Source organism: Panthera onca, chromosome E3 (assembly GCF_046562875.1).
Source record: "Panthera onca isolate mPanOnc1 chromosome E3, mPanOnc1 haplotype 2, whole genome shotgun sequence".
Classification (NCBI taxonomy): Eukaryota; Metazoa; Chordata; class Mammalia; order Carnivora; family Felidae; genus Panthera; species Panthera onca.
In genome coordinates this window covers 8,763,318-8,781,080 of record NC_138354.1, presented here as the reverse complement: position 1 = coordinate 8,781,080, position 17,763 = coordinate 8,763,318, and the positions used below count along the sequence as shown (strand labels likewise).

Genomic DNA, 17,763 nt, shown 5'->3' with positions numbered 1-17,763 from the left:
GCGCACTACGTCATGATTTTTCAGCAGAGGCAAGAGAGAGCCATGGAAAGATTTTAAGGAGGACAGATTTTAACAGGATAAGATTTACATTTCAGGAAGATACTTTCAGCAGACACTTGGAGGATGGATTAGTCCAGGGAGAAATTGGCAGCAAGGAGATCCATTGGGAAGATACTAATGTAGCAGGGCCAAGAGACAAAAAGAACCAAATGATTATAGTGAAAAGGGAGGGATGCAGAATGTCTCAAGGAGGTGGAATTAATATAGTTAGATAGCAGGGATGGTAAGAGGCAGGAAGGACCCTCTGTCTCTGGAATAAAGGAGGACCCTGTTTGCCTTAAGTGGGAAGAAAAGCTGTCTGCAGGGAAGTCACGGACAGTGAGGTCACTTGAATTTGAGATGCCCATGAAAGAACTGTCTGGAAAGGAGATGGAGCTGAAAATATAGAGCTTTCTCTACTGGGGTTCTAAACTTTTTGTTATTGCTCTGTCAGGACTCTTTATATATAGATAGATATCTGTCATAGACAATGCAAATATTTTTTGTCAGTTTATCAATCAACCAATTCACAGAAAGCTGTGAATTTCCCTGATTTCCACCTTTGGCCTCATGCTTCGAAAGGTTTTTCCCACCCCCACATCATGTAAGTAGTCATCTAAAGTTTCTCCTAGTGTTTTTATGTTTTTTTACACTCACATATTTAAAACATCTAGACTTGATTCTAGATGGGGCTCAGCTCTGACTCTTGTCTTTTACATAGTTGGCCAATTATTCTGACACCACCTACTGAAAACTCCATCCTTCTCTAACTTATTTAAACTCATGTAACTTTTACAGACAGCAAACCCTTAATTTCAAAACTTTCACTAATATACAGAGCTACCAGCAAAAAAAGCAAAAAACAAAAAAACAAAAAAACCAATCATATGCCTACACACAGAACTGACCATTTGATGTAAGTGGTAATTTTTCCATTATTGATGGTTAATTCCTTCCTTCCTTCCTTTTTTTTTTTTTTTTTTTTTTTTTAAGTAGGCTTCATGCCCAGAGTGGAGTCCAACACAGGGCTTGAACTCACAACCCTAAGATCAAGACCAGAGCTGAAATCAACAGTTGGATACTTAACAGACTGAGCCACCCACGTGCCCCCGGATTCTGGATTTCTAACTACACTTGTGCTTCCCATGGAAAAATGGGAGTGTCCAGTAATCTTTCTGCTCGGTAAATCCTAAAAATCATACAGCTTTCTTAAGGGTCGAGAAGAGCGCAGAAGTACATCAAAGTGAGGACAAACGTTGAAAAGATAAATGAAAAGGTAAAAATACATGCTAGCCAATAAGATTTTGAGAGTAGGCTGCTTTAGTGCTCCAGGCTATTTTGAGAAGTTTCCAAACACCACATCATTTCATTTTTTCCCCCCTCCCGATTCCTTTAGGTTTACCTTTAGGGAAATTAGAGGGCGCACGTGCGGTCGTTTGGGGGTTAATTCTCACTGATGCTGAATGCCCTGAGTCTTTGCTTGTTCATCAGAGCATTAAATCTGAAAGCTCAGGAGAGCAGTGCAGCCAGGCTGCAACAGTGAAGCTATAAAGTTCTGCATTAAAAATTCATATCGCAGGCTCGCCTCGGAACTCGGCTCTGGCTGAAAGGAGAGCTGACGGGGAAATATGAGACACCCCACTGTCTTTCTGGCAATTGGAGACATTCCTCAACAAACAGCACCTCAGGAAGGGAATGAAAGGGCAAACAGGCCGTGAAGGAAATCAATGAGTTCAATTATCTCGCTCGCTCTTACTCTCCTATAGGAAACTTTTCATTCTTAAGGCTGGTTCCAAAAAGTTTTTTTTTTTTAGCATATCCCCAAACCAGAGCCCTAGACTCCTTGCTGGTGCCCAGATGTTTGGCACCTCTCTTAATTTGTTTTACGACAGCCCAGAGAGCCCCGAAATTCTCCAAGCCACACGGGGTGAGATGTCTCCTGGAGTCTGAGTCGCCTCGACGCGCGGCCGGCGGGGACCACACGCGAACGACTTGCTCTCGCGTCGGGAGATGGGCCTGCGCACATGTGGCATTTAGGTTTCAGCAGAGCTGCTCCGTGGTTATGAACCTCTAGAGGTTAAGGCATTAACAGCTCTGCAATAGTATGTGCTCGGAGCTTTCTGCACCCCCCCCCCACCCCCGCCTTAGCAGCGCCCACAGGGTAACTGGCTACGAGTCCCTTAGGACGATGACTCCCACAGCCACAGCGTGCTGACGTGGACCAAGAGGCACAGACGCACCGACTCTCATAAGGTCAACACAGATAAAGGATGGGGCCCTTCAGGGCTGGGAAAGACCTCCAGCTAGGGGAACTCGGCCACCATTTTTTCCGACGGGCCAGGCAGGACGCGAGGGGCCTGGTAGGCAACAGTGGTGGTGACCGCGAGCCCTGTCTGCCGAGGGTCCGTGTGCAGATACCATGGCAGGCACTTTCTACGGGCATTACTTCATTCCACTGGTGAGGAAACTCAGGCCCGAGTACAGAAACGGAGCGCCTGAGGCCGGGGCTCTCCTCCTCCTGCTCCCAGAGTGTCTTCCCTGGAGACCACTCCACAAACAGGCTGCAGGGGCCCAGCTGGCACACAGGATGGGGGATCCAGGTTCTGGGAAGCAAGGGGGGGATGAAGTGAAGAGGCCAAAAAGGGAGCAGGCTCCTCAATGCCGCCCGTTGTCATCCAGCCCAATCTGCTCGTTTTACTAGTGAGCACACAGCTACTGCTGAGGGACGGGACTTTGAGGGGCCACACCGGTGACAGAGCTGGGGCCGGAACCCAGGGTCTCCTGACAACAGGCCTAGCCCCTTCCACCGCCCACTGACCAGAGGAGGCCGGGACGTCTATCAGCGTCACAGAGCAGCAGTCTGGTGGCGAGGCCTGTGCCGCAGGAGCCCTCGGAGCATTCCGGGAGTCTCTCCCGTCTGGTGATGCCACAGGGAAGCCACCTAAAAATGCGACAGCCACTGGCAGGATAAAGAGGCACAGAAAGACGGAGCGTGTCTGGAGTGTTCTAGTTTTAACCTGCAAGGCAAGGAGGGCGGTGTAATGAATCAGGCTCCCAAACAACAGGGAGTAACTGCTAACGATTAACTATCCCACGGCACACCTCTTTGATGGAACACTGCGCTGCCCGCTTTTAGTTTCTGAAGGATGGTTAACGACACAAAAGCAACACTTAGATGTCAAGTAAAACAAAAACCAAACAACCAACAGCCTAGAAGTGAAAAGTGCCTATCCATCTGATGCCGTCTGTAAAAGACAACAGAATTAATAAACCACGGTCTAGAAAAAAAGACAGGAAGGAATATGCCAAAGCGTGAACAAGTTATGTCTGCATCATGAGATGACGCCTGATGACCTCTATTTTCTAAAACCATTTAAAATTTTCTAAATTTGGTATAATCCACAGGCAGGACTTTTGTAATTAAAAATACTGTGTCATATAAAAGGGGTTGATCTTCCCCGATCTGGGGGCAGCCCGTGGGAAGAAGAATCTCTCGCCTCTCCCGGCCCTCCTGCTTCCCTTCCAAAGGGCTGTCGACCGGTCGGCGAGCATCCGATCACATTCTCCTCTGCCACCTGGGGAGCGGGGAGGCACTGGAGGAGACGTGCTGCGTCATGGTGACCTGCGTGGTCACAGACCTCCCGCAGAGAGCCAGAAACGTGTGGCCCTCAGAGGAATCCCACTAGGGGCAGGAACTGGCGTGTGTTCTCTGGGCTGGGCCTCTGTAAGGCTTCTTCTTGAAGCCCTCTCGTGGTTTAGATGGCTCCCTCTCTCTTCCTAGAAGCCACCAGGTCCCTTAGGTTGTCCTGCCGGAGCGTCCTTGATGTCACTGGTCAGGGTCCAAGCCCTGTGCTACTCAGACCTCATCCACCTGTCGTCAAGGTGAAGGCTCATGCTGGTTTAGTACATCGATCAAAGTCTCTCTTTGATGACGTACCTGTGACCGTGCTGACGCGCACATGGTATACAGAGAATAAGATGAGGGTCATCGTTGGGGCGCCTGCGTGGCTCCATTGGTTAAGTGTCCAACTTTGGCTCAGGTTGCGATCTCACGGTTCCATGAGTTCGAGCCCCGCGTCAGGCTCTGTGCTGACAGTGTAGAGTCCGCTTTGGAATCTCGGTCTCCCTCTCTCTCTGCCCCTCCCCCACTCTCAAAAATGAAAAAAAAGAAAGAAGATGAGGTCCCTCTTCGGAGGCAGTTCAGTTGACATTTGTCAACTTACAGGTGTTCTTACAGGTCGTTAGATATACCTTGATGGCCACAAATTGATGGTTTTCTCCAGCGGTCCCCAAACCTGTTTCCTTGAGTTTCAAACTGTGAGCTCCTCAAGATTTACCTTTATAGAGAATCAGGAAAACTTCAAGGGTCTCTAAAAACACAACATTTTGAGCCTGGGTGGCTCAGTCGGTTGAGCTTCCAACTTCAGCTCAGGTCATGATCTCACAGTTCATGGGTTCGAGCCCTGCATCAGGCCCTGTGCTGACGGCTCAGAGCCTGGGGCCTGTTTCGGATTCTGTGTCTCCCTCTCTCTCTCTCTCTCTCTCTCTCTGCCCTTCTCTACTCGTACTGTTTCTCAAAAATAAATAAACATTAAAAAATTTTTTTTAAAAATGCACAAAATTTTTATGAATGCCCGCCAAACCCAGATGACAATCGAGGAATAATGCTTTTTCCCTACAATACCGTCTCCAAGGATGCTGTATGAATATGATCACTATCTCTCCATCCATAAACATGTTATATACACACACCACATACGGGATCGCCCTCTGTACCGTATATATATGTGTGTTTTAGCATACAGAGCACAGCGTGTGAGCCCATGTGCGGATCCCATCTGGAACCGCCCGCCCCCTTCACTCTGCCGTTCTGGTAGGTGACACAACGCCTGACATTTTAACACAGGCCTTTAGGAAGATTAGCTGAAGGCGGGAGGCGTAGAGATTGCTGGTTCTCACTGCTGCCACGTAATTTCCAGCTGCATCTGGAGTCCACAGAACAGGTGAAGAATCCTTGGCACTCAGAGGAAATTCTACATGAATTTGAAAACACGAAGCCACCCCCTCCTTCCCGTGCAGCGCCCTGGGCTGGGAAATCTCCAGATCTGGGCTGTGCTGCTTTAGAGATGCTGCTGTTGCTGCAGAAGCCAAGGAAAGCCTTTTAGGGCTCACCCAGGCATCGGATTTTAGGTGTGAAGTGAAATACTTGTACAGGGATGGAAAATCCCAGGAATTCTACAAAATGCACAGTTACACTCTTTGGGAGATAAGCTACAGAAAAAAAAAAAAAGTCCTCAGCTGTTCCCTGCAAGTGTGATTTGGTTGCCTCTAAGGTTGAAGGGACAGGAGGGTTCTTTATTCAAGGCCATCCCCACGAAACCATGAAAGAAGCTGCCTATTTTTAGGGAAATTAATCTAACCAGGATAATTACAGCAACTCGTACTGGAAATTGATGACTCATCAAAAAGACAGGAAATAGAAAATGTTCCGTTCTTAAAGGTACAGCAGAGAGACTCCGTTCAGACACTTAAGTTGGTATTTGCAAATGCAACTGGGGGATGAAGATGTGTCCTACAGGATCATCAAAATACTAGTGTGGTTCTCAGGCTTTGTCGGTTGGGCTCTACCTGGCCCAGGTTTCTAAGTTTTTCGTGTGGCAATGTAAAAAAATAAATATGAGAGTGACCAGTCTGGAAGGGCCAATAGGGTGGGGCTTGTGGGGAGAGGAGGCTTGAAACTCTCCTGGAAACCTCTCACCTGGCGCTCTCTTAAGAAGGCAGCACCAGAACGGGACTTTGTGGGCCACCACGGCAGTGTGTGAACTGCCCTGGATTTTGAGTGTGCGCAAAAACCACCGCGAAAGAGTCTAGGGCGATCCGTGTGCAGGGAAGGTGTCTACACCGCGGCCACTCACTGGCACACCATCTGCACTTCCTACCTGGGCGTCGTGTCTGGAGCCGCCCCTCGGTCAAATTGCCTCTCGGGGCCTCTGTGCCCCGCTGCTGGGCATTCCCTACCTCTATGATGCGGGCTACGGGCTCCCCTCAACAATTCCATAAAGCCCTAAGCCAGGCTCACTTGGGAAGGTTTCCTTTCCCAGAGCACACTGCGTTTTGTGAGAAAGCACTGGTTACAGACATGCTATAAAGAAAATACTCTCCAATCAACCCAAGTGAAGTTCCCGGTAAATGTCTCTTTTGTAATATACTAGGTAAGTATGTGTATATACAATGTAGTTCTTTTAAAGAAGCACATAGGAAAGGAATAGAACACGAGTAACCTTAAGAAATGTGCATTTTTTCTGGCAGGAGAGGTTTGGTAGGTTCAAATTTTCCTAAGACTAACATTAGCTGTAAAAAAAAAAAAAAAAAAAAAAAAAAAAAAAAATAGAGCATTTCAGTGTAATCAGGTATTTTCTTTTATCGGAGGCTCAGAGTCACAGACCACAAGCTGAAGGGGATGGAACAAGCCGTCTGTATGTGTTAGCACCGAAGCTGCTTTTGCAACCGGCATTCGGGGGACAGACCAAAGAGGTAGGTGGCCGTGGACTTGCACTTGAGAAAAGAAGAGGAAGAAAAAAAAGGGAATTCCTGCACTGTTGCCCAGGACGCTAGTCTGGGAGGGTAACCCCCTCCTGCGGCGTGAGGTGCCAGCCCAGCCACCAGCCCAGGTGAACAGCTGCAGCGGGCAAGCCAGAAGCGAGGCAGGCTTCTCTCTGGGGCAGATGCCACGCGCCGAAACGAAGCCCGCCCGCCCGCCCCCACGGCCATCCTGGGAACTGTCTAAAGTCCACACGCTGTGCTTGGCTGCAATCTCCGAGGCAAAGTCGGTCAGGGTGCTACATCTCCATTTGCTAACACAAGTGGGATGAGCTGAGCTGCACCTCTGAGAAAGGAGGGATCTTTTTAACAAAAAAAAAAAAAAAGCAGAGAAATAATTCATTTATTTAACCCAGAAACGGTTATAATCTGCAACCCTGCAATCCTCTTACACAACTGTTTTGGCAAACCCCCCTGTGTTCCGACAAATATTAAACTGTGCTTGCCATTTGTCTAAGGAACCTCGCATTAATAAACATGAAGAAGAACACTTTTACCTCCCACTCTCAATGACGGGACAAAACAAAGACCAGCTGTATTCATCAATGGGTCCTTGTTCTGCACATAAAGGCTAATTACATTTTGCTTCAAGCCTACACATGGAAAACTTTACTGCTGCTGTCCCTGACAAAGTCAGCCTGCGCTGTCCCAGCTGACGCAGGGCGGTGACCGCACACAATGAACCAGGCTCTCTCGGAACAGCCCTGGTGCCTTCGACCTGCAGGCTTCTTTCCAAAACGGGGGTGAGGGAGGGTCACCCCGGTGACATCCCCCGGTGACGGAAAGGCAGAGGCAACGTGGGCTCTTCAAATCCCATTGGGATTTGGGGCCATTAACGTCAACCTTCCCTGAGGACTGCTAATTTCAGAAACGCACAGCAAACCCTACCGTGAGCTTGCTGGGCATAGGTTCTTCTTGGCGACAAAAGAGTGGCTGATGGCCGAGGCGGGTTGTCACCGCGCTGGGGGCTGCCTGCGCACCTTCCCGTTACCCTGCACAGCCAGCCGGTCTCTTGACCACCACTGTGCCCGCCCGTTGCAGGGTGAGGGCAGCAGGAGCAGCGAGCTCCCCCAAGGACACACGGAGAGTCATGGACCCCGCGACCCGCGCCGGGTCAGCCTTCTCCAAAGCCCCCACCCACTTCCTGCATTTTCTGTAATAAGTATTTAAGAATCCCTACTGTCACAGAGAGAAAATAAATTGTTGTGAGACATTTTAAGACCATTTGTGAAAAGATTTGCCCCTGGAGGGCTTATATTCATAGGTATTGATGAAAAGACATCGAGTCTAATGAGATACATGGAGGGTGGGCGTGAGGGCGGGACAAACGTTTCCCAGAAAACAGAAGAGGGGAGGGACGCGGAGGGGGAAGCTTCCATCTACATGGGATCTCCAAGACTGAAGCAACCCCCTGAAAGCTACAAGAAAGTAGTGATTATTAACTCAGTCCATTCTCCACATTTTTTGCGGATTACTTACTCTGGGAACCATGTACAGTAAGTGTTTGGCCCTAGGCTGCCTTTTTGTCAACAGCTAGTCCATTTCTGACTTGGGAAATGACCGAGCCCTGTGGGGGCCTGAGTCCACCCCCTTCCCCTCCCCCGGCCCTATACACACTGCGCCCACCTTGCCCCGTCCCCATGTCCGGCACTTCTGGCTGGTTCCCCAGGTCAGCGTGGCTGCCCTGTGTTTTCATTCCCTTTGCCTCCAGCAGCCCCTGGCTGGAACTCATCTTTCAACCTCAAACCACACGTCACCCCCTTCAGGAAGGCTTCCCTGATTACCCTTTCCTTTTGTTCGAGCTGGTTGGACTTCCCACTGGCCTCTGCGGAGTCTGGCCATGAGAGTCCTGGCACCAGGAAGGGGGGAGGGTGAGGTCAGGGGTCTTCTCAATGCTACCGCATTGCCTCTGTGGTTTCCCTGCTCCCTGCCCCGCGCTGAGTGCACCGTCTGGTTTCCGTGGACACCCTGACAGCACAGGGCCTGTCACAGCAGTGATCACACCGGATTGCAATGGCTCCCCATCCCCACCCTGCTGAGCCTTCTTTCTCAGGGCTTCCAGAGCCCAGCTAAGTGCCAAGCACAGAAGAGGCCTCCAGGAATGTCTACTGCACCGACGAGGGGATCTATTCTGAGTCGTGCCCATCACGAGAGTTAGGCTTTTCTCTCCACGCACAGCCGTATATGCCACACCTCTGGCTCCCTTCTCATCACCGGAGAAGGTGAGAATTTCCTGCTCGGATCCCGGGAGGGGACGCACCCCAAGAGTGCCCACAGCCCCATAAGCAGTTTTTAACAATAGCCATAGTCCCAAAGCAAAGCATTTTTACACGACAGAATAAGCAACTCTCATACTTTTTGATTCTACGTTCCGGTTCCTGTAGTTTGGTGAAAATGAGCGAGTAACGCATAGATTTTCATTTATATGGGGAAAACACCTTTTTGGCCTTAAGACATGCGGATACAAAGAGAAAGAGTCTAGAGACGTTTCTCACTGAGCCCACACCAGTTACAACCACACCGTTTTTCGTCAGATGCCAGAAGGGTTGGAGCCTAGGAGAGGTCTAGGGCCTCTGAGGCTCCCCCCGGTGACCTTGCTGATTCAGGGGACCCAAGATTTAATGTTCTTACCTATAAAATGACAGAGCGGGCTGCTTAGGAAAAGCCCAGGAGTCAATGCACCTGTGAACAGTAACTAGAAAAACACTTTAGACTGAAAATCGTCCTCATCATCTTAAGAGGTACCTCTGATCCTGTTCTAGGGAGCCGATTCCCCTGAGAGCAGGGCCCTGTCCTTGGATAACTGGCGGTTCTGGGTGAGAGAAGCGAGTCCTTCCCCAGCGTCAGCCCGGCCTCTAGCAAGGTCAGAAAGGGTGGGGACAGACAATGAGACACTGCCTCTCTGGCCTGTCTCCCAGTTGCCCCCCGGGCCGCCATATTCTCAACCAAAGAAATGGAAACCTGTGAGCAGGGGACATTTAAGTCCTTCCTACACGGCTGTTTTCTGCTGCATCGCTTCCTCAACCCCGAAAACAAACCGATTAAATGGATACACATTTTCTACGTGGCCTTTAGAAGCCCAGTAAAAAATTATGAATGTAAACCAGGGGCCAGTACTTAGCAATCATGTGACAAGTGGCATTATCTGCTGTCATTTCTGAACAGTTTCGGTAGACGCTATGTGTCACCAGGCCGTTTCTCTCCCCTAAGTAGGTGGACGTTCGTGACTAACAGCATCTCCCCAGCGTGCCCCGTGAGGACACGGTAGGAGACATCGGCTTCTGAAAGTCAAGCTTTTGTAACACTCTCAGAGCAGTGGCTTTCAAAAGAAAATTCTGATTGAGATCCACTGGAAGAACGACATTCGACACTGTGGCCCAGTAACTGTACGTTTACATTTTTACAGTTAGACACACGATTAACCCAAAAGGGTCACAAAACAATACCCGACTTTCCTATGTGCCATGAGCCATGATATTTTCGACTCTATTCTGTTATTTTGTTTTCTATTGAATTTTACTGCCCAACTGGCTGGTCGCCACTCACTAAACGGATTTCACCACTGTGACACCCCGTTTCAAAAACGCTAGCTTAGAGGCGCTCAGAGACTGGTTGTACGAGCTTTTACATGCGTAGTAATGCAAACTTTGGTTAATTATAGAAACACAAGATGTATCTATGTCTTCCACAAAGAGGTGCGGTTTGCTAAAAATAAAATATTGAAAACTAGTGAAATAAATAGATCACCACCGAAGTCACTATGAATTTTGTCAGTGAGTAAATCGATGTCAATAAGAAGGCATGGGCCAGAGGACCAGAAGGAACTCTTTTAGAAAGGAAATGCTATAAACTGAGGACTGCATCAGATGGAACAGATACCGACTGAACTCTGTATCAGATGAAAATATTGTAACTTATAAAACTGGAATTTACTGAGAAAAACAACTACTATTCTACTTAGTAGATAAGGTCCAGGCAGAAAGGACAGAAAAACAAAGATGACGGACTGGCAGAGGAGGGAAGCCGGACACGGATACCAGGGAACATCAGGGTGACAGCAGCGGAAACGGCTTCTGCGGAGCTCACGTCTAGGGGGGTGAAGGGGAGACGGCTCTGCACGTTTGCCACATCCCGTCGACAGCGACGCCCGGGTTGGAGAAGTTAATACCAGAGCCTCCAGGTCTCAAAGTGAAGTCTCAACCAGCTATCCCAACCCTTGGAGCCGGCTCGTTCTACCTCACCTGAAGCCACGCTTTAGCACACTGACAGGAGAGGGAACGTCCACGGGGATTAGATATGCCAACAGGCCGAGTCGCCGAGACTGAGGAAGGTATTTAGTCTTTGTGCGGGAATTCTGGGCTCATGATCAAAGTCGGTTTTGAGCACCAGGCCTGGGTAGGTGGGCGCTCACAGTCTGGAGCTACTAACTCACACAGAGCAAAGGCAAAGAGCCCACCGAGAGAGGCCCCGCGAGCAGCAGGCCCAGCAGCAACCTTGAAGGCCAAGGGCGAGTGTGATGGGGCAGAGGGACGCCCTATGCAAAACAGGAGCCTCGGAGGGGGTGCACTATTCAGAGCCCCTGCCCGCTACCCAGAAGGCCCGCTGTGGGAGCACGGCAGGAGGACATGGGTCTCTAAGGGAGACAGGAGGACCCTCCCAGGACAGGAGAAGCGAACCAACGTCTTGCCTGGTGCCGCCTGTCTGGACTTCGGCAGAGGAGAGCGTGGCTAGGGACAACCTCTGTTGCTTCTCCACCTCTCTTGACTTATGTCAATACTATTCCTTCTTTTCTGGTGTTCTGCAGGGAGAGCGGGCTGGAACAGGTGTCCCTGTGGCAGATCACACACTTCCTTCCGCCACAGCCACCTGTGACATACCTGCCCAAATGCACGCATTCCCGACGTATACACAGACGTGTATACGTGTATACATTCCCGACGTGTGCACAGAGATGCCCGGTGTCCTAAGGTAGGAGTTGAATAAATACATCCGTGTGGGAGCCAAGGACCCAGACACGGGGAGAGGTGACATGATTTGCACAGACCAAGCTCCACAAAACGTCTCCTGTATCACATCTTCTGTAAGTTGCCTTTTCCCCAAGTTTTCTTAGAAAAAGGCACAGGTTGATGAGGCTTCACATTAATTAAAGACAAAAGTTTCAGCGTCCTGAGAGCACCAGAGATTACGGTCACATCGTGGGGAGTAAACTGATGCCAGGAGCTCACGGGGGTGCTGCTGTGTTCCTCACGGCGGCTCTGAGGCCAAGCACCTCCTGAATCCCGTACCGCTTGGCAAAAGCTGACGGACAGGAGGGCAGAGCCGGGGGAATTTTCTATGGATTAGCAAAATACAGGTGACACCTGACCGAAAGCATGCAGACAGAGGAAGTCAGGCAGAGACTTACTTGGCAGTAATTTCTTCATCGTATTTGGTTTTCAGGTCAAATAATTCTGTTCGGGTTTTTTCCAGGGCTGAAAGGCAGAGGACACAAAGCCGTAATGTAAGATGCCAGTTGTCCGAATTAAATGAAAAAAGCGAAAATATACAAGCAATATATTCTCATCTGAGGAGTCGAAGATAATGCAAATGCACAGAAGTTCCAAAAACCCCCTTTCTTTTCCATTTCATCCACGCACCTCCTGGGAGAGAACGCCGGTTACTGGCTCGGTGTGCAGATTTCCTGCCTTTATGTGCATTTTATTGCTTAAAAAAATATTTCCATACATAACCGCATATATACATATTTTCACCTCTGCATAAATAGGATGCTACAAGGAGACTTGTTCTTTTCCTTTAGCAGAAAGGCATGAAAAACTCTCCAGGTCAGGACATAGGCAGTAACAATTAGCTTTCGTACAGAGCTTGCCAAATGCCCGGCACCTCAGGACCCGCAGAAGCGAAGGTTCTGGGGTAAGGATACTTAGATACTCCAAAACAGGCCACGCCCACCCAGCTGGCTCCCCCCAGAGGCAATTTACGTTCCCGTCAATACCGCGAGTGTAGCAATGGTGCCTCTACGCTCACCAACACCGGATAGTATCAATTAAAAAAAAATTCTTTTGACAGTCTGACGGGCAAAACGATCTTTCCCTGATTTAATGAGCATCTCCCCGCCTGGGAAGAATGGTTAACGTTTTTTTTTTTTTTTTTCATATGTATACTGGCCACGTGTATTTTTTTCCCCAAACCGCCTGTTTGCGTCTCTAGCCCCTGCTTCTATTGGATTGTTTATCTCTTTTTCTTGATGTGTTACTGGTTTTTAGGAGGTCTCTAGATTTGGGGGGGGGGGGGGTAATTATTCATGTGTCTGTAAATGTGCTGTGACTACACAGCACAGCACTCGGTCGGGTGGTTTTCACTTGGATTCTGAGGTCGTCCAATATTTTTGCCCCCACGTTTCAATTCATTATATCGTGCGGTTTCCCTTTCAGGAAAAAAAAAAAAAAAAAAAAAAAAGGAAAAAGGAAAGAGAAGAAAAAAGAAGTGTAAAGAAATGATAAAAACTGTTAGCACACCCTTTTTTTGGTGTCTTAAATTTGAAAGGTCTCCCATAAGTGTTCTTAACTTCGCTTAGGGTGGAAATAAGTGGTTGGTTTTTGGTTTTTTTTTTTTTCTTTCCTATTATTGTTCCAAATGAAATGTCAGTCCCTGACAGTTTGGTGATTTAGATGTGTTTGTTGGAAAAGGCTCAGGAAAGAAAGGATGGCTTGTGGAAGGATGAAAATGGAATTCAGATCCTCCCGCTTCCGACAACAACAACTCGGGGTGGGCGGCTAATGAAGGGAAGGCGGAGGCGCTGGGGGCTGCGAGGAGTCACTGCTTCGGGGCAACCGGGAGACGGCCCGGAGTGCCCCCTAACTTCGGCCTGCCCTGGACGGACTTTATTAGGGCGACGGACAGCACACCTGTCTGCAGAGTCTGGACTTTGTGCTCCGCTTCCTCCAGCTTTGAGGTGGTGGACATCTGTGTCTCCTGCAGCTTTCTGGAAAGGAAGAGAACAAAGCCAAGCTGGTCATCTCGTTTCCCAACGTGAAGGTCTCGTGTGCTCTGCAGCTCGGTGACCGGCAGCTGGCGGGAGGCACACAATCGGCGGCCGCTGACGGTGCGCGCGCGCGCCCGCTCCCTGATCTTTAGCGCCCGGACTCTGCACCCACGTAGGACCGAATGTGCAGGGTGCGTCCTGCAGGACCTGACGTGTGCTAACTGACGCAGCCGGTTATCTTAAATGTGACTTGTTCTTCAAATGCCAGATATTTAAAAAAAACAAACAAACAAAAAAACCAACCATCATCACGAACTCATTGTTTTCTGAAGTTACCCAAGAAGAATGATACATTTACATTTTGCTGACACAATGAAGGAATTTGTTGGGATAAAGGATGTGCTAATAGATGTGACAGCTGTTCCATGTCTGTTATAATGGGATGCAGATGTGACCGTAATACCTAATGGGTGGCTCTCAATGTCTGAACCCAACATCCCCAGATTTACATTTCCCCTGATCTCCAAATGAATTCCCTGGTCAATAAATAGCATTCCTTTCTCCTCATCTGCAGAGGATGTCTAAAAATAAGTTTATTATTTTTACATCATATGAATAGAACACATGCGCTCATACTAACGAACCTGGGAATATAGAAAAGTAGAAATTACAGCATTAAAAAAAAAAAATCACCCAAATTTCCATCACCTATGGAAAAAGCCTGCTCGTGTTTTTGCATATTCTAATGATAAAACTAATAGAGGCTCCAAGTTAAAAAAAACAAACAAACAAAAACAAAACACATGCACAAATATAGACACGCCGATGTAATATACGACAGTGTAACATACACTCCCCGCCCCTTTGAACACAAAAGGGATCACAGCACACCGGGCATTCTTGCTCTTCTCCTCATTTCCACACTCTGGAAACATTCTTGCTCATTCTTATTAAATAATTAACGTAACCAGCCTCTGTGGACACTTAGCTTGTTTATCGCCTCTTTCTACTAAACAGTTCTGCAGTGATCATTATGTAGATATTGCCGTGTAATTCTCAGACGGAATCTGTTGGATGAAATGCTAACAGAGGATGTATATGGTCACAGAGTAGATGCAACGTGTTGTTGTTCTGATATTGAGAAACGTCCCCTCCCAAAAAACCTCACTAACTTAAACTCTTGCTAACAATACATGTTTGTTTTCCTGTGCCAACACTGGATAAAATTAAGCCTAATTTTCCTGCTGAGTAAAGCCAAGCATTTCTCTTTGTATGAACTATCTGTACATCTCCTTGGTCTACTTTGTAGCGCTCAATTTTCCCTATTAATCTGTGAGAGCTCTTATGTGGTGCAAAAATTTCTTCCCAGTTTTTTTACTTTTATTTTTATTTTTTTTCTTCCCAGTTTTTTGATGCTTTTAAAATGTTTATTGTGAGGGGAGCCTGGGTGGTTCAGTGGGTTCAGTGTCTGACTTCGGCTCAGGTCATGATCTCACGGTTCGTGGGTTCGAGCCCCGCGTTGGACTCTGTGCTGACAGCTCAGAGCCTGGAGCCTGCTTCCGATTCTGTGTCTCCCCTCTCTCTGCCCCTCCCTTGCTCGCGCTCTGTCTTTCTCTCTCTCTCTCAAAAATAAACATTAAAAAAAAGAAAAAAAATGTTTATTATTTATTTTTTTTAAAATTCAGTTTTCAATTAGAAATACCTACTCCAAAGTTACTAAAAACAAAATACTGCCTAAGTTTTCTTCCGGTATGTCCATGATTTAATGATTGATATTTAAACCCGAGAGCCATTTCAATTTCTTGGTTGTAAAGAATGAGATAGAAAAAAAAAAAATCTGTTTTCATCCTCCACCCTGAGTGGTCAGCCCATCGCTTCCAACTTTAAATATAACTCATCCTTTTACTTAGTTTGAAAAGTCCACTTAATAATATCAAATTCCCAGATGAATTTACTTCCACAATTTTCTAACTTTGCTCTGTGCAGCTGTAATCACACTGCATGTGATTCTGTATCATGCATTTTTCACTCCATATCATGCTGGATGCGTTTGCATTTCTGGTCTTAATGCAAATTCTACATGACTATTATTGTAAGGGATGCATGCTGTTCCAGTTGGGGGTGGCCCATCTTTACCCCCCACGTCTCTTTGGCAGAGGGCATTTTGATTGCTCGCACCCCGCCCCCACACCCCAGTATCAGTAACATGGTAAGAAACTGCTGTGGCCATAAAGTGCTCTCCTGGGAAGCACATCTAGGCTGGGTCAAGAATCTGCTCATCTTGGGGCGCCTGGGTGCCTCAGTGGGTTAAGCATCTGAGTCTTCATTTTGGCTCAGGTCATGATCTCATGGTGAGTTCGAGCCCTGCACCTGCCCCTGTGTTGAGCTCTGCGCTGACAGTGTGGAGCCTGCTTGGGATTCTCTCTCTCTGCCCCTTCCCCACTCGTGCTCTCTCTCTCAAAATAAATAAGCAAACCTAAAAAAAAAAAAAAGTCTGCTCACCTTTCAGAACCTGGACTCTCTACCTGGCTCCCTTCTTTCCTGGGGGGGCTGCACCTGGCCCTGCTCTCCCAGGCCCCGAGGGACTGGCCTTGGTCCCGCAGCCAGGACTTGGGGAGGCGACACAGGAGCATAAAGGGAGGCCAGGGCTGGAGCAGGGGGTTGGGCTCTGGTCCCACCTCTGGGAGACTAGCCGGGACAGCGTGGGCAGATCCCTAATCTGAAGCCCGGTTTCTCGATCTGGAAAATGAGACTATCCACTCTTGAGGAATGTTCTGGGCACTCAATGAGACACCGAGAGGGTGTGGCACACAATGAGTAGGCACTGGGTGAGTGAATTGGGTCTTGTTAGTTTTCATCAGTTTTTACAAGAAATCTAACCTGCATTAAACTGTCCTAACAATATTAAACTCCCCCGTTTGTGGAAAAGCTCTGGGCGAGGCAGGCCACCAGAAATCCAACACCCACAGCAGATGGATGGTGCACTAACATATTTTACTGACATCAGCTGCTCGATATATGAAGCACTGTGAGGTAAAGAAAAGGAGGCAAAAAAAAAAAAAAAAAAAAAAAAAAAAAGCAACCAACCAACCAAACAAGCAAAACCCCAAGATTTGTGGGTGATGTCAAATATCCAAATTCTTTTCAGAGGGTGTCAGGAGTTGAGCCTGCATCCAAGGGCTTCCCACAGAGGGTGAACCGTCATTCCCTGTCATCTCACTTTCTGCTCAATCCCTGGCCCCAGGTGACCCCAACGGACATACTGTGGCCCCTTAACTACCTGACGCCATCCACCTGTTGGGAAAGACCAACGACTGTCACTCAAGGTAATCCGACAGATCATAGAGTAAGGGACGCCTTTATCCTTCAAACAAAATTCTGCTGAGAGCCCCACAGAACTGCGCTGGTCTCACAGGCCCATCTTCAATACTTCTCGCAAAGTGGGGGCGCCTGGGTGGCTCTGTCAGTCGAGCGTCTGACTTTTGATTTCGGCTCAGGTCATGATCCCACGGTTCGTGAGTTCGAGCCGCACGTCGGGCTCCGTGCTGACGGTGTGGAGCCTGCCTGGGATTCTCTCTCTCCCTCTCTCTCTGTCCCTCCCCCCTCATTCTTTCTCTCAAAATAAATAAGTAAACTTAAAAAAAAACAAACAAACAGACACTTCTTGCATTGTGAACTTGGGAGGTAAAAAAAATGTCAAGTGCGGGCAGATGCTGACAGACACTCACCTCTCCTTTTCTGCAAAATCATTTTGTAACTTTTGTTCCTTTTCGAGAGCTATAGTCTCCGCTTGGTTCTTCAGAGTCTGTTCATATTCTCGGATTTTTTCTTTAAGTGCTTTTATCGTAACCTCTGCAGAAAGGGGAAAAAACGACGGTGACACAGGAGCACAATTCCATGAGGTGACACACACGGGGCTTTTGTAACCTGCTAGGATCGCTGTGTTTTAAACTTTGGCTCCTCAACCCTGACACAAAATCAATGGTTACGAGTCCCTTCGGAGACCTTTTACTCCCTAAATGTTAAATTGAACTTTAAACATTTAGGCTGGGAGGATCAATGGATTTTGCTCAGAAGAGCTATCGTTTCTCCAATACAACTTTAAAAAAAAAGGGGGGGGGGGATCGATGGTAACATAGAAT

At 48.0% G+C, this 17,763-nt stretch overlaps 1 protein-coding gene across 10 annotated transcripts in view; it reads right to left on the bottom strand.

The window, feature by feature from the left end:
- Positions 1-17,763, bottom strand: part of CUX1 (cut like homeobox 1) — a 366,198-nt gene that overhangs the window by 128,422 nt on the left and 220,013 nt on the right. For all 10 annotated transcript variants that reach the window (XM_060649257.3, XM_078440403.2, XM_078440402.2 and 7 more), the window contains 3 exons: positions 17,350-17,473; positions 13,545-13,621; positions 12,044-12,110 (listed from right to left, as the gene is read on the bottom strand). In XM_060649257.3, the coding sequence (XP_060505240.2) occupies positions 12,044-12,110; positions 13,545-13,621; positions 17,350-17,473 (268 nt within the window). The remainder of the gene's footprint in view (positions 1-12,043; positions 12,111-13,544; positions 13,622-17,349; positions 17,474-17,763) is intronic.